The sequence below is a fragment of the Nansenia antarctica genome (assembly GCF_963989245.1).
Source record: "Nansenia antarctica genome assembly, chromosome: 2".
Lineage (NCBI taxonomy): Eukaryota > Metazoa > Chordata > Actinopteri > Argentiniformes > Microstomatidae > Nansenia > Nansenia antarctica.
Window position 1 is genome coordinate 50,209,229 of NC_137675.1, and position 17,329 is coordinate 50,226,557.

A 17,329-nucleotide genomic window follows, 5' to 3' on the forward strand; every position below is an offset into this window, starting at 1 on the left:
GTTACTGGAGCAACAGAGGCACCGGAATATGCAACGGAGAATGCTGCTAGAACCAGCAGTCTTCTTTTAAAGTAACATAAACAAACTGTACAATAAAAATGTAAAAATGTAAAATAAAGTCTCTTGTTATTTACAAGGTAATATTAATTGAGCTGCCTTTTCAGTAAAAAAACTTAAAGGTGTAGGCCTACATACAACATTGGTTACATGGTTACACTACACACTTACACACGGTTTTGTGTGGATGGTGTTTTTTTATAACTGTGATTGTGTGGACGCGTTACAAAAAAAACGGTGTAGTGTGGACAAGGCCTAGCTAGCAGCGTTTGTTGTGGTTTCATCAGTGACTTTTCTCCCATTCTGTGTTTGAGGTGCACCAACATTCAAATACTCGTGTCGTCTTCAATTTCTGTCCGATTTCAATGTGTGACACATCATTTGAAAGCTTACAATCTGTATTTTCAGAATATGTAAAAAACTGAAAGTGTATGTTGGCAACTGATTGATGAAAATATTGTCTGGCGTCACATTTGGCAAATAAGTGGGTGTTGGGGTAGTTGTACCCCTAATACAGGTATAAGACTTAAGAATATCCTCTGAAAAAGTGTTTTATTGGAAAGATTGACCCCCAAAACATAGGAAAAGACACCAAATATGTTGGATAGGTATACATAGGCCCTCCAATATTAACACCATTTTACCCAGATGGCGTCACTCAAAAACATTGTTTAACCTCTTTTGACCTTGAAAAAAGTATGATCCAATAAATTAATTAATTAAGACTTTTAGTATATGATGCAGGAGGGTATTAGGAACAATAAAAACTATGAAACATTACTATTGCAATTTCTCCTGGGTTGGGCCTTTTTTTTAGTTAGATTGACTGGACTATAGGCATTCTGCATCTGTTTTGTTGACTGCAGCCAAAAGGTCTATTGTACTTGCATTTGCATCATAATGTGATAACAGCACTGGGACTTTTAACTATATATTTCACTACTGCAGCCTCGTACCTACGACCGAATCACAGAAATACGTCGCACCGTTATATATCTAATCTAACGTTACATGTTTTAAGGCTGATCTGTGCATGATAGTGCTGCATTATGTTGATCTATTAATATCGATCTATTCTTGCCAATTCCTTATTACCAGTGGAAAGGGGGAAGACTAAAACACTTTGAATGGGATAGATAGGACTTTCCGTTCAATGGAGGAAGCATGATACTCGCGAGTTCATCTCACTTTTCCCCCCGTTGATGTATTAAACAATCTAAGCAATCTAATCAGAGCAGTTGTTATTGTGTAATATTATTGATGGATGTGCCATTTTTGATGGAGAGCAGTGAGCGGATGACTTGATGTGAGCATGTATTTGACTAATGCCGATAGTCTTGCTCCGAAACCGGAGCTGTCTACAGCGGATTCCACAACGTTCCTTCAAACTACCGTAATTCATTTAACTATATGCCCAATCTAAACTATTCAAACAGTTTCTGAAAGCAGAGAAGTTGCACTTTTTGAATAGTTGAACTCTTTTAGGCTTATTACGGTAGTTCACCAACAAAAAAAGCACAGTGCTCCCGGGTCGCTCAGTATAATGGAGAAGCGTTTCTCAAAGTACGGCACGGCACGGCTCGGATACAAATGCGGCCCGGTTGCGTCCTAACGATTCCCACCGTAGTTGGGTCAGACCACGCCCACACCACGCCCACGCCACGCCAACTTCTGGAATATGTAGGGGTGTTCTCTGTATCTTGTTCTTCACGTAACACGGGGTGCACGATTAGATATAGGTTACCCATCTATGTATGCAACTCGGCGGCGCTGAGTGTGCCGCGGGCCAACGGTCAATGTTCGCCGCGGGCACGGCCGCAAGCCTCATGTACGGCCCCGGTGCTGCTCCTCACAGCCACCATCTCCAGCGAGTAGCTCAGCAGCTCTGACAGCACCAGCCACTTCAACAGCAGGTTCTCACCTGCAGGGGAGGGGGTCAGAGGGACAGACTGACACACAACAGTCTGTCCTGGGGGGGTCAGAGGTCAGAGGGAACACTGACACACAACACCAGGTTATCACCGGGGGGGGTGGGGGGTGGGCAGAGGGAGCAGGTCAATAGAACAGACTGACAACCAAATTAACCTCAGCACGACTTGCAGACGGACGGGCCTAAAGGAGTATCGTATAAAAGGTAGGCACATCTTACCACTGTTTAAAAAATGGGGTACAAGAGTGAGGATTTCCCTTGAGCCACATTCAAGAGGTTTATAGACACGTATTCTACGTGGAGTGGGGGGAACACCCAAACCATGGTCAATGAAGCTTCATGAGACTACTTAGCCAGTCGATGCCGCAGTCTATGAACTACAGTACGTGTGGTGGACAGTATGCCAGCCCGGCCCTACCTTGGTTAACGAAGCGTGCTTCGATGTTACAGTTCACCAGCGCCACCAGCAGACTGGCGAGCAGCTTCAGACTCTCAGTGAGGGCAGTGTCTGCAGTCTTCAGTCCTGGAGCACACACACACACACACACACACACACACACACACACACGCACACACACACACACACACACACACACACACACAATCAAAACAGCAATGCAACCAAAACACCTCATTCTCATACCTGTCATATCATCATATCATCATAGATTTAAAGCAACAGACGGCATATGATCACTAATGACCATTAGTAATGGGGCCACCCTGCAAGCTAAATACAGATATGATACTATACATGTAGATAGTATTATTAAAATCCCACCTGGGAACACCACCACTAGTGTGCCCTTGAGTATGGCACTTAGCCCTAAATTACTCCAGGGAGACTGTCCCTGTAATGTTTAATTATAAGCTGTTTTGGTATAAAAGCGTCTGCTAAACGGTTCAGATGTAAACGTAAAGGGCCGCTTGGTGGCGTAGCACACTAAGGCGTCAGCCGTGTAATCGCAGGGTCCCTGGTTCGATTCCGACCGTCGACATATCCTGCATGTCACCCCTCTTCTCTCTCACCCATCTTTCCTGTCAATCTCTACCGTCTCTATCCCAATAAAGCAGTTTTTTTATTATTATAGAAATACAAATACAATTTGAAATCTAGGGTGCTGCTGACCATGCTGGGTGATCTGTTGCTGTAGGCCTTGTGGCAGCGTGCCCGTGTCCAGACTCAAGTAGGCACGGCTGGTCTGGAGGGTTCGGGCACGATGCAGGTACCAGCTCGTAGAGTACCTCTGCTCTCGGCCCAACTCATTCAGCACCTCACACAGGTAAGGCACCCCAAGCTCCACCTGGAGACATGAAGAGGTACAGGAGAGTTTGAGAGGAGGAGGAGGAGGAGGAGGAGGAGGAGAAAAGGAAACAAGAGATGGTGAGGGTGAGAGAGCAATGGCTACTTGTACGATCCCTTTGTCGTTTATATTGGGTGGTACCGACATCGGCTAGCGTTGGCCTGACCTAGTGGATAGTGAGTTGGACTGGTGATCAGAAGGTCATGAGTTCCAATCCCACCTGGGAACACCACTCTCTAGTGTGGCCTTGAGTAAGGCACTTAGCCCTAAATTACTCCAGGGAGAATGTCCCTGTAATTGGAGATAAAATGAACTGATTTGAATAAAAGCGTCTAAATGACGAAAAATGTCAGTCAATCTGCTACGGCCTAGTGAGCTTCCTCTGTTGTGTCTGTCTGTGCGAGTGTGTATCACTGTCACAAGCTTGTGTGTGTGTGTGTGTGTGTGTGTGTTACCTGTCCTGTGCTGTAACAGAGCTGAGCCCTCAGCAGTTTGGCCGTCATAGAGAGAGAAGAGGGTCCCTCAGTGGTGGAGCTGATGGAGTCAGAGGTCAGACACTGCTCTGCTTCCTCCAGTTGGCTCTGAAACAGCCAATCAAAAGGTCAAGATAAAACACAACATTTAGCCTACGTGATGTAGCTGAATAGGGTTTCACCCGTTTGTTTAGGCCTCGTCTACACTTGACATTTAAAACCAGACTTCTGATATACAAACATGACGATCAGATCACAACATGTGTCCTCACCTGGTATTACAAACACAAAAAATGGTGGTCAGCCGGATGCCAAAACACAATCGGGCCACAATGTCAACACAATGCGACTCATGTGCATCATCTAGACCTGTACACAGGGTTCCCACACCTTCTGAAACATCAAATTCAAGCACCTTTCAAGGACTTTCAAGACTCAATTTCCTCAAATTCAAGGACCCAACACGGCATAGTTTGAGACAGATCTAGATGAGAATTTATATAATAGGAAGGAACTATCCGCTCACAGACAACAATTAAAAAGAGAGGCTTTTGAATGTAGAGGCTTGAACACTAGATTCTCTAACTAACCTTCTCTACCCCAGCACAGCAAAACAATATATTGTGAAATATGTGTAAAGTAATTTTTTTGAGAGAAATTCAAGCACTTTCAATGACCCATGTCTATTTTCAAAAACCTTTAAGGCCTTGATTTTTCTTTCTCTGAAATTCACAAACTTTCAAGGATTTCAAGGACCCGTGGGAGCCCTGTGTACAGTTATCATAAAGTAGTATGTGATCATCCTGTTCGGATGACAAAAGGATTGGATTGAAGTGTCAAGTGTAGATGCGGCCTTAGATGTCATGCGTCTGTGAAGCTTATGTGAAGCCTCAACCCTATCAGCAGGTGAGTTCCCTGTGCTGGTCCAGGGTCACCCAGGTCGAGAAGCAGTCTGGCAGAGTGGCACAGGGAGGTGGCACAGCCTTGGGCATCGCCAAGGCAACGGGAGAGGCCGATGGCCAGCTGGTAACTCTCAAGAGCCTGCAGAGGCTAGGATGAGGAGAGGTGAAGTGAAGAGTTGACATGATGCAGTCTAGTAACGAACGCACATTGGATCTACTGTATATCCTTTAAAAATATGCTGAAGACTTTTATGTTCTGTTCGGCTTTTAATTGAGTGTATTTTTTAAAGAGTTAAGCAAGGCTTTTTTAACCGATTGATTTGTTTTTTATGAATCGTTTTAAAGCTGAACTTTTTTTCACGTTTTAATTATGTTAGCTCATGTTTTTTGTAAAGCATTACGAGTCTAGATTAATTTGTATGATTATGTGGTATACAAATAAATGTGCCTTTGCCTTCATAACCCCTACCCGTCAAAAGGCTAGATGGAGCCATAAACCCTTCTGCTCAAAACTATCAGATCCCTTTCAGATCTGAATGTGCCAAAGGGCAGTTGAAGACTAACACTAACTGATAAGTCTCTTACCTTGCCCATGAGTTTGTAGAGATCAGCGGTGAGGGCGATGGAGGAACAGGTCTGTTTGGGGTTCCTGACTGAAGGCAGATCTTTACGCTTCTGCAGCAGAGAGGACCACTCTCTCAGCGCCCTGTCCAGAGGCTGGCTCAGCTCTGAGGAGACAGACAGACAAACACCCAGGTCAACCCAGGTCAACCCAGGTCTGGTGGATTCTAACCGGGGAGGCGGCGATGAGGTGATTATTTGAATCTTCAGGGTCGAGTATTTCAAATTTTTCAAATCTGGAGAATCAGAATGATCCAGATTATTTTTTGCTAACCAAGATCAGATCAAGCTGGCTGATTTCCCCCCCCCTGTACTACTCAAAATCGGCCAGATAGATCTGATCCTGGATAGCAAAAACTTGCATTGTCCAGATCTAGATTAAACGTTTTGAAATACGATGGTCTACCAGGACCAGGGCTGGCCACCCCTGTAAACAACAGGCTGACAGACATCCTAACTGAGGTCTGACACACACAAGGCTGATGCTGTTACAGGATTCCTCCCCATCTTCCGCCAGAGACTAGACCCATCTCTTCAGGCTACACCTTAACTGTCCCCCCGGACACTGTCTTTACCCCGCAAACCTTATTTATTTATTATCTTTTCGCTACTACATGATTATTACTATAACTATTGGTAATAACTTACTAGTCTGAACCTGTACAATTATTACACCCCTTTTCAAAAATGTCTTTGAAAGAAGGTACTTAGACTATAATTTGTCTTCGAATAATGTGATATGCTTGCATTGTATGTACTTATGTGTAAAGAAAAGAATAAAAAATCGATATTAAAAAAAACTGTCCCCCCGGAGAGATCTACTACCCGCCCATACTGTCCCTCCTGAGACATCTACTACCCCCCACCATACTGTTTCTCCTGAGACATCTACTACCCCCCACCATACTGTTTCTCCTGAGACATCTACTACCCCCCACCATACTGTCCCTCCTGAGACATCTACTACCCCCCAACATACTGTCCCTCCTGAGACATCTACTACCCCCCACCATACTGTTTCTCCTGAGACATCTACTACCCCCCACCATACTGTTTCTCCTGAGACATCTACTACCCCCCACCATACTGTTTCTCCTGAGACATCTACTACCCGCCCCCATACTGTTTCTCCTATGTCCCCCCAAAAAATCACTTCTTCTAGCCGACTGCCAATGGCTCCAGGCCTGAACATAGATTACTTGTTCCTGCTATGACTGGTGGATAGATGACTCACATAGTCAGTCGAATGCATTTGTTGTAAGTCGCTTTGGAATAAGACGTCTGCTAAATGCCAAAGATGTAAATGTAATTCTTTACTGCTCTCTGCCGCCAAGTCGAAGCCGAGCCCCTCGTACACCAGGTGACTGTCCTGCTGCTTCTGCTTGTCCTCGTAGTCCAGGTCGTTGCTGCTCACAGGAACGGCGTCGCCCCCGGCCCGCTCACTCACATCCTGCAACTTCTTCTCTGTCTCGATGGCCTAGAAAAGGGCCAGGAAGAAATCCCAACGGTCAGTTTTAAGGCTTAAATGTCCATAAAGACACATAAAGAAGGAAAAGGGGAAAATGTTCAACTCCTGATACTCAAACTAGGGAGCACCGACCTCCTGTAGGGTCTTATCCAGGGTGCAGATGTAGAGCCACAAAGAGGCGTGGGCCTTGTCATCCTTGAGCCTATCAGCATTCTTACTGGTCTCTTGCTCCTCCTCCAGCAAGCGCAGGGCCTCTTGGGTAAAATCAACTGCCGAGCTGCACAGTTGCAAAGAATTATTTATTTTTTTTTATATAAAAAGAAGGCACTTACGTGGGCCATGTTTGTGTGTTCTGTAAATCGTTCACTCTACAGTTCAAGGTAAATCCTACCAGTCTGTCTGTTCGCTGAAGTCCTGGAAACACACCACCTCGGCCATCTCACACAGGTAGACAGCACGCAGGTGTGTGTGGGAGCTGCTCTCGTGGCAGATGTCCAGCAGGTCACAGAGTGTGTTGTAGCGCTCCTTGGTGGTGTCTCCTGACACCTCCCTGTAGACGCGTAGCACCTCCTCGAGGAGACAGAGCATCACGCCCTCGTCTGGGACGTTACACCCAAAACCGTCGCGCAGAGTCCTGATTCAGAATGGCTTTTATTACATCTCAATGTACAAGTACACAAGAGTAAAATTCTTCTGGCTTTGGTTCCTCAACATTGGCATTCAGATACAAATGTCAACGTTAAGTAACAAAAACGAAAGAATGTTCAACAACATGACAGGGGAGGGTTACTCCAATCAGTCGCTCTGTATGCGTAACATTAAATGGTAAATGGACTGCACTTATATAGCGCCTTTATCCAAAGCGCTTTACAACGGCCTCTCATTCACCCATTCACACACGCATTCACACACCAATGGCGGTAAGCTACCATGCAAGGCGCCCGCCCGCTCACTGGGAGCAATTTGGGGTTCAGTGTCTTGCCCAAGGACACTTCGACATGTGGCCAGCCGGGGCTCGAACCGCCGATCTGCCAACCTACCTCCTGCGCCACAGCCGCTCCAGTAAAAATATAACCTTTACTGGAGGAGGAATTTAGAAGTACTGGAGGGATGATGAAGTATTTAAGCGAACACCACAGGGCAAGTTACAACCACAAACAGTTCAAGTCATTAATAGAAACTCAAGAGAAGAATAAAGGAGACAAGATGAAAAATGTACCTCCTTGACAACACACAGACACTTGACAACAACAGAAGCCTTGTGAACAGTGGATCCCTACTAGTAACCAATACCTGAGGCGTGTGTCCTCCTGACCGGCCTGAACGGCATCCACCTTGATTTTGACCCACAGAGAGACGGGCTCCGTCATGTGACCCGTGACCCGGTCACCCAGGGCCTGCAGCCACAGGATGACCCAGTCCAAGGCACGCTCCAGCTGACCGCTCCTGCGAGAGCTCTGCACCGCCATCATGAAGGCCCAGCTCAACTGGAGAAAGACACACCAAATGTGTTGATGAACAATATCTGAATGGAGGGGCGCCTCTCTCTGATATGCTCTCTCTCTCCCTGTCAATCTCTACTGTCTATCCCATTAAAGCAGAAATGCCCAAAAAACATATTTAAAAAAACAAACAATACAACAACAAAAAAACAACATCCGATTGAATTCATGTACAGTAGCTCTTTCCCAAAGTATCAATGACTTTCACATCGAAACCTATCCACCCACGGAAATGAGGCATCCACTCAAATCTACTAACAAATTAACATGTTTAGAGACGCCTAAGCAGTGTAGTAGCTCACTAAGGTGCATGCAGCGTAATCGCAGGGTCCCTGGTTCGATTCTGGCCATCGACCTATCCTGCATGTCATCCCTCCTCTCTCCAACCCATCTTTCCTGTCAATCTCTATCCCAATAAAGCAGAAATGCCCTAAAAACATATATATATATATATATATATATATATATATATATATATATATATATAAAAAATGAAGATAATCTACTAACAAATGAACATGTTTAAAGGGGGTAGGTATCACCTTATCAGACAGAGAGGCAGGGCAGTTCTTCCGTAGGTCCTGGCACACGATCTTCAACAGAGTGAAGGCCTGGTCGTACAGCCGGCGGTTGTAAAGAGCACATGCCAGCCTATTCACTGTTGTGACTATAGAGAGGACGGCAGACACACACACAGACACATCAGCCATCTGGTATTAACATGCTGGGGCTGAACCAGATTAAATGAGATGCCACAATCGGTCAGTTACCTGCTTGGACGAGCATGTCGTCACTGGGCAGTTTGCGGACTTCAGTCATCATCTTCGTGGCATTGCAACACAGCAGTACTCTGTCTAGTGTCTCCCTCTTCTCCAGCTGAAACAAAACAACAGCATTTTCATTGAAATTAACAATTTGAGCTCAAATAAATGTGAATGCTGACTAAACAATTACCAACAACTTTATAAACTAGGGCCATGATCCAATGGCCTGAACTGAAGTAGAATTCCAAAGAGGATAAAAACTAATTTGGGTGAGAGCTGGGAGCCTTCTTACCTTCGAAGCAAACAGGCTCTCATAGGCAAACACAAAGCTCCGGTACATGCTGAAACACAGCTGCTTCTGAATTTGGCTCTCGGGCAGCGGCACCAACTTGGTAGCCAAGTTTCCACGAGACTTGAACATGCGGAAACTCCTCCCAAAGGACTTGGACATGCTGAGAGAGAACAATACAGTTAAAAGTTGTTAAAATAAGATCCCATTTTTGATGAATAGATCTGATTCTCCAGAAGAGAGGTGGCCATTCGACCTGAAGACGAGGATGATGCAGTTGCTGAAGAAGGCTATGCCGATGGTTAAGAGTTAGGCCAGGGGGATGTTATATGACGACACCTGAGGGTCACAGACCGGGTCGGAGGCATCACTGGTCAGAGCAGGTTTACAATTCTTGTTGATGGTGGAGTTGGTGTAGTAGCCGTAAAACATCACACTGTCAGAGAGGAAACCCTGAGAGGGAGCAGAGGTGGGAGTGTTGAGTGTTGAGAAAGCAACATGAAACAACTTAAACAATGCATTACTGTATATTCATGTGAAATTGTGTTGTGCAGACTTTAACTCCCTTCTTACCGTCCCAGTGAGCAGCTCCAGCCCAGTGAAAGTGCTGTCACTGGGAACACGGTCAGGAGGGTTGACGGCCTGGGGGATGACCACCAACAAACCATTGATGAGGAAGAGGAGGATGTTCAAGAGGAGGAGGATCCTGAGGAAGAGGAAGTAGGAGAGGACCCCCGTGCCAAAACGGGCACTCAGCCTCTTCGTCGCCACCTGCCACAGCTGCAGGAAACTCAGGAAGAGACAGCCGAACATGCCATGGTGCAAGACCTTTGGGAAATACACAGACACCAACACACACATCTTATCATCATGCCTTCCATCTCAGTTTGCCTGATAACGAACCAAGCCATGTGTTTCTCAACAGTCTTTCTCTGTGCCAGTATTTATAGTGAATTATACTCACTCTCAAAATGTAAATATGGAGGGTGCTATAGCAGGGAGCCTCACTGCTTAAGTTGGAGTCTCTGTCACTGAATACACGTTTTCTAAGGGAAGATTATAACTGCATAAGGTGGAATCTTTGAAGATCTAAACACGTTTTGTGTGTCATTCTTGCACTATGATTTACAATCCATACCTCAGCTCAGTCTTCTCTGCCAGACTGAAAGGCATGGTGCGCAGCATGCACATTCGGTCAGCCACAGACAGACTGTGCAGGTTATTCACCAGCTGCTCCCTCTTGGTCTCTGTAATCCAAGCACATCAGCTAAACCATTTTCACTGCCATTTGTCTTGTTGCTTGCAGCAAATCCCACCGACACAGCCAACACTGACTCCCAGTGGAGAGACTTGGAGAGGGACAACTGTCTGTTAAACCAAATTCTAGAGAGCTGCAATCGCACCAGAGTGGCTTCCCTCCAACAGCATCACTCTCAGTAGATGCAGTAGGGTCTGGCTTTAAATGTCCCACATATGTAGAGGGCAACTCCCGGTGAAAGGACCTGTGACTAGGAGAGGATTGACAAGTGGGTTTGGGAGTGACACTCACCCTCCTCACAGACATCTTCCAAGTCTTCCTCTGTGCCATAGTCACGGTTACAAGGTCTGGAAGAGTGGGCGATGTCTCGGATTGCGGGCTGGGTCTGGCGATACTTGCGCAGCTGAGTGGAACGGTTGTTGCACTGGGTGATGATTGCAACGCGACTCTGTCCTGTGTGAGGAGATATGGTACTGTAAAGTCAGAGGCTTTTATAGAGAGTGGCAAGGCCACAGACACTACTCAAGCTAGGGTTTGAAACTCCTGGCACAGTAAGATAACACATGGGAGAACTCAACAAATGTTAACAGCAGAATATGCAGTATAACCTTAACCTTAACAAGGCCATTCCTGCAACAACAACCAAAAAATCACACTATCAAAATATTCACAAATCCCCCAAAATCCTTGCCCTGGTTTGGCTAAGAGGGTGATCTTACCGGCAGTGCGACTGGGCATGGAGGAGAGAACCCTCTGGGTGGCAGCAGACCAGCGGCTCCTCATCAGAGGGCGTGCCTGAATGGGTGCATCACCTATTTCCAGCCTGCTCTCATCTGTCCTCATCCCTCCACGCTCTGTGAGGGAAAACACGGTTGAGATTAGATGAGAATTAATAAGACATACTGGTGCTGTACATTTGCCGAATGTTATGTTTGAAGAGCTATTTCATGCTCATTCGTTTCTCCGTAAACAGAGCCCACTCGAGTTACCTCTTTCTTGCCTTGTGAGGTCCTCCATTTCCAGGGCTTCAGGTTTGCCCTCAACATCCGGTCCTGGCTCCCTGAAGAGCTGACAGACCTGAGCCATGTCATCAGCTCCAAGGTTCCTGGGGAATGTTGTGCAATAGAGACACGTCATGACATCATGCAGACAGAAATCAATGTTATACTTCATTGTACATATCTAAATAGAAAACAAAACCCATAGTAGTCATGAATGAAGTGTAGGCCTAGGTCTTATGGTTTCCCAGTTCTCCAGAGAATGTTCCCAAGACAACTGAAGTCACTGCTTCCAAATGAAACAGGACAGAGGACAAAGAGCAAAGCAGGCTTCAAAAACAATGTGCAAAATAAATACGGTTTAAATGACAATATCAGTCAAATAGAAGCACACAAGACATTAATTTAAGATACAGCACTTCATGTACAATAATAAACATATTGTATTTTGGCCACCACAACCTTGAGCTGAAACAATGGAAACTTTAGATAGGGTAGGCTACTTCGATCTTGGCCTTGAAATAAAACAACAGTGTGTAATAGCATACAAGGGCAGTATGTGAATTTGCAACTAAAAAGAGAGGAAAACTAGCTGGATATACAACCATGTGTGATTTATATAGCAGAGCTGAACTGAACACAGTTGTACGGTAACCATACTGTACGTTTGGGAGCAAGTGAAAACAGTTTGAGCATAAACTGCAACAGCAGTTTGTACATAACAGGAGCAATAAAGTACACAGACAATATGATTAGCAATTTTTTTTAAAAAGAGCAACTAATCACATGGGTCCACATACAAAACATTGGTCAATACAGAGAGGAGGGAAGGGCTACTTACTCATACTCAGGATCCATTTGACAAGGGTTCAGATTGAAGGTAACAGTGTGTGCCATCCTCCTGGTTGGTCCTCTGTATCTGCGTGTCCACACGTGTCTGTATCTGTCACAGTCTATGCATCTCAGCCATCATGTCCCCCAGTTCATGTGAAAGAGAACATACCAGGTGTTTTTAATGAGCGGGTTCTAACAACTCTTAATCCATGAAACATTAGATATGAAACTTCCCTGAATGTCCCCCGATCTGTCTGCGAGAAAAAGGCTACGCTTTCCTTCTAGCCTCCCACACACACAGCAATGGTGTGTAGTCTACTTCTCCCAAAGGCCCTTATCACAGGCACTGTGCCAGTTTAGATCAACAACTTCTTGGTCAACAGTCGGCGAGAGACACAGCATAGTAACAGGAAATAGCCTACCAATTCCTGTGGGGAAGTTGAAATTCTGCTCTGATAAGATACAATTAGAGCACAGGTCATTACTATATTTTCATAAAAATAAATAATCATCTCCACAACTAAAAATTCCGACGAGTCTCAATTGCAAGTGTACGATAGATTGCTTCATTGTAAATTCTTGCAAAAATCAATTACCATGTAGCCCTATGATTGAAGCTTGATATGTCTATCACTTGCTTTAAAATAAAGCCTATATCAAGTCAGTCACTGAGCGTATTCTTTCAATTGAAACGCACTCCTTAGTTGGGACAAATCAATTGTTTTGTTTTTCCATTTTGGCATGTGTGTTTTCATTCAGTGCACACATGTGTGACACTGCTGCCATCTAGTGGGGTTTGGAGAGATGATGGATAGTGACACACGCACGCACGCACGCACAGACACGGTCCTCGAGTATGAATGAATGGTCTTTACAGGTAGCCTGTTACCCAAGAGGTCGTTATTTATAGGAGATATCAATCAAAAAGCAATAATGAATAATCATAGCATATGTGAATTTCTGCATTTCTAAAAATAATAATAATCGCAAACTGCCTAAATTGGATTTAGCCAATTGGATTAGATTGGATGTTAGATGGTTTGAATTAGCCAATTTCTTCGCCCGAGCCGCGAAAATTAGTGGTGGTCTAGTAGTGGATAGTGAGTTGGACTTGTGATCGGAAGGTTGGGAGTTCAAATCCCGCCTGAAGCCACACCACTACTAGTGTTTAGCCCTTGAGTAAGGCACTTTGCCCTCAGTTACTCCAGGGGGAACGTCCCTGTAATTCGTAATTGTAAATCGCTTTGGATTAAAAGCGTCTGCTAAATGGCAAAATTATTCTTATTAAAATTAAATTATTATTATTATTATTATTAATTATTATTATTGGTCAAGGTGGTGGTCATGGTGATGGTCTCGAGCTCAGACGGTCTTTGGAATTCAAACTCCAACGGTATTCTGAACTCTGTCAACCGTTCTGCCTCTGAGACACGACACGGAGCCCCGGTCAGAGAATAACGGTATGGTGTATTGAACTTGTAATTGTAATTAAATGAATACAAACACGGCAATACAATACAGATATCGTCGTATAAATCGGCTGGTTAGAGTTAGTTAGTTTCCTAACGATAAGTATCGCCAGAACATCTTGACCACTCGAGTGATAAACTGTTAGCGACTGTTAGCTTAATCGCTAGCGGACTTGTTGTGCTAGTCACAATAGTCCGTTCTCTCCCCGGCCGGAGTGAAATACTTTCAAATGAAACTACATAAGGTTAACATTGGTTAATGTCCAACATTTCCAGAATACACGTCATTACATTAGGCATGTCTTATAGTGAACTTCTGTCCACTATTTTTGTGTTTCTCAACAGATTATATGAGAATATATAAAATATGAACCAACACTATTTTATGGGGACCATCCCCATAAACCCCAACAACTTCCCCGCGAAGATGTGGAGTCTGGTCATCAACCCCAAGAACCCCTCTATCCGCTGGAACGCCTCTGGGGAAGGTGTGATCATAGACCAGCAGCTGTTTGAGGCTGAGCTGCTGTCCCCCCAGATGCAGCCGTTTGATGGACGTGTTCAACACGTGGACGTGTTCAAAACGTTTAACTTCACCAGCTTCGTCCGCCAGCTGAACCTGTACGGGTTCAAGAAGGTGTTCGGGTTCAAGAAGGATCATCACTTCCACAACCCACACTTCAGACAGGACCGTCCTGAACTCCTGGTCAATCTGAAGAGGCTGACCAGCAGTAACAAGGCCAAGATGAAAGCTGGGTTAGAGGTGAACTGTCGGCCACCTAATCGCTTTCCCCGACTGCGGACCGCAAATGGTGGTAGGCCTAAAGTAGAGAAAAGAGGTACATTTTTTTTTGGTGGTTAATATTTTTTTATTGAATTTCACAGAGACATGTACACAACAGGGCATAACAACCACAACTAGTATCCGTGGGGGAGGTTATGTCCCATGTAATAGTAGAAAACTAAACAATAACAGAAGAGGTACATTGTTAATCATACCAGTTCCCAAGTATGTAATAAACAATTATTCAAGTAAATCGATAGCTGTCTTACACTACAAAGAACATTCTTAGTGTGAACCAGAACCACCCAGTTTGTATGTTTAATGCAAAAATAAATAAATACTGTTGATCTCTCAATGTTTCTACAGGTTCTGTGTATATTGGAGAAGGACATCGAGCATCTCCTTACCGATATCACCAGAACGTATCACAGTCTGTGAAGGAGTATGTTCGGACCCCAATCCCACCTCGTGGCTGGGTCTTGGGTCATGGTGATGCCCCCACACCTACAATATTCTACACAGACAAGGGAATCCCAATATCGGTCATCCACGGGTTTCCTGCAGACGCTTCCTGTCCGCAGTCAAGCCCAACCACTGTGCATATTCAGCAGGGTTCACAAGGCCTTGCAATCCCTGGGCCGAAGTTCAATGGTTTTATCCCCCAGCATGCACAATACCGACCTGGATTCTTTTCCCCAGGCAATTATGTGAACACTCATCAGTTATATGTACAGAAAGACTCTGCATTTGTGATTTATAAACATTCATCTAAGTTAAAAATGTGTTTGTTTTCCATCAGTGTACCAGTGCTGCCCCCCAGTAGCAGTGGACACAGACATGACAGGGAGTGCGCAACAGACATCTCCCTCATTCTCCCATTATAGCGATTACCAGGTAGGTGAACAGCCCATTTCTGCGAATCTATCTCCAGTGATGTGGAATTCATAAGTACATGGGTAGAAAGTTGTTCAAAGATGAAATTGCAGGCCTTTCATGCAAAGCTATAAGATTTATATTTTCAATCCCATATTTTAGCCAAACTGTCCTGTGGGCTTTCTGTCTCCTGGAAACCAAAACCAGGACTGGCAGAGCAGTGAAAATCAGGAAAGCAAGAAAAGTGATGTCATTGTCAACCTAGACACAGTCTTCCAGTTAGTTGGTGAACTGCAAGCTTCCCCCAAGATACGCATGGTAAAAGTGGGGACCCCAGATAAGCATTTCCTGGCCACCCCTAAATCTGGTCCTCAGCCCACCACCACCATCCACAGCTCCTCTCACCCAGTCTCTTCACAGCCAGACTCTTCTGCCAACTCCAGCTCCGTGCCTGTTTTCATGGATGCCAACCCAGTGACTCCTTGCGGGCCCATTATTATTGCAGTCCCAGGGAAAGTTCCTCAGGGAATAGCCATCACAATCGGTGGTCCTGCGGGTGAGCCAGTGAAAATGGAGGAGCAGGAACCTGGCTCTCTAGATGTTGAGACTAACCCTATCAATGCCTCTCAGAAGGTTAGTGCTGTGAAACCTGTCATGTCTAGTTAGCAAAGAATACACTGTAGTTCTTAATGGGAATGGTCAAGTTAAAAAGAATTCAGCTACAGTTCACAAAGAAAGCTAATATAATCTATATACTTGTCATGTACAGTATGATTACCAGTTGTCTTCATGAACTCTGTGGTTGAAATTAACAAGATTGGATTATGTAATTTTTTCATAAATTCAGCAGCACCAAGGTGAGCAGAGGCCGTGGAGGCCGTGGATGTAGAGGTCAACAATGCCCTGCATGATGTCAGTTTGTCCCAGGAGACCAAAAGCAGCAGACAGCAACCTAAATCTCCAGGTAAGACAATCCATCCACAATACATTGTGAATTAAGCCAACCTATAACATTTGATTAAAGATATGGCAACAATTCTGAAATCCTAATCCTGTCATTTTATCTTTTAGATCTGAACTTGTTGGTCGAAGCGGCATGTAAGCAACAATCTTGACCATAATTAAACAGGATGGCTAAAGTTCTCCGTTTTGCTTCTCAGACTCAAGAGATTCTCTGAATAAGCCAGTTTGCTGTTGCTACTTTTTAAAGACATGTTTACAATGCTAATTGTATGTCATTTAAATAATATCTTAGATACTGTATCCATTTATTCTATTTATTTGATCACTTTTACATCAGATCCTTTTTGTTCTGAATCATTAATCTTGTAATTAATAATAATAATAATAATAACTTTATTTATATAGCACTTTACGTCAAAGTGCTTTACAAGTACAATAGGTACCAGGACATAATTTGTCTTTTTAACTGGACTGGCAGCTACTTTTTATCTCATTTTTATCACTCACTTGTTTTAATGTGATACCAAAACCGACCTTTTTAAAATCTGTTTTAACCTCAGTCAATTTTCAATAATTTTAACAACTTTTGTCATTTGAAACAATGTTTAAGCTATGATTAAACTTTGACATTATTCAGATGTGGTTTGTGGTAGTTCTTGCATCCTGTTTTTATTATTTATGTTTTCATTGCCCAAACTAGGGAGGCCCCATTGAAAAGACATATTGTCATTGATATAGTACAGGTACCATACAACGAAATTTGGGAGGGGGGGCTCCCCTGGTGCTAGGAAAAAAAAACTAAAAACAAGAAGGGAAAAGAGCTGGTTTACATAAATAAAG

The 17,329-nt window shown here is 44.2% G+C and overlaps 1 protein-coding gene and 1 pseudogene across 2 annotated transcripts; one reads left to right on the plus strand and one right to left on the minus strand.

Annotated features, from left to right (window-relative positions):
- Positions 1 to 1,850: 1,850 nt before the first annotated feature.
- Positions 1,851 to 9,472, minus strand: LOC308150233 (separin-like; the record flags this gene model as incomplete). Its single annotated transcript, XM_080523086.1, has 12 exons — positions 1,851 to 1,978; positions 2,406 to 2,510; positions 3,117 to 3,291; positions 3,747 to 3,872; positions 5,252 to 5,394; positions 6,605 to 6,764; positions 6,888 to 7,032; positions 7,147 to 7,389; positions 8,049 to 8,242; positions 8,800 to 8,924; positions 9,028 to 9,133; positions 9,314 to 9,472. 12 exons carry the CDS (start codon positions 9,470 to 9,472, stop codon positions 1,851 to 1,853), a joined length of 1,809 nt encoding a protein of 602 aa, XP_080379212.1.
- A 4,782-nt stretch (positions 9,473 to 14,254) lies between these two features.
- On the plus strand, positions 14,255 to 16,192 carry LOC308150234 (heat shock factor protein 5-like; annotated as a pseudogene). Its single transcript has 4 exons — positions 14,255 to 14,708; positions 15,020 to 15,360; positions 15,453 to 15,547; positions 15,689 to 16,192. The product of its transcript is annotated as a heat shock factor protein 5-like (transcript).
- Positions 16,193 to 17,329: the final 1,137 nt, after the last annotated feature.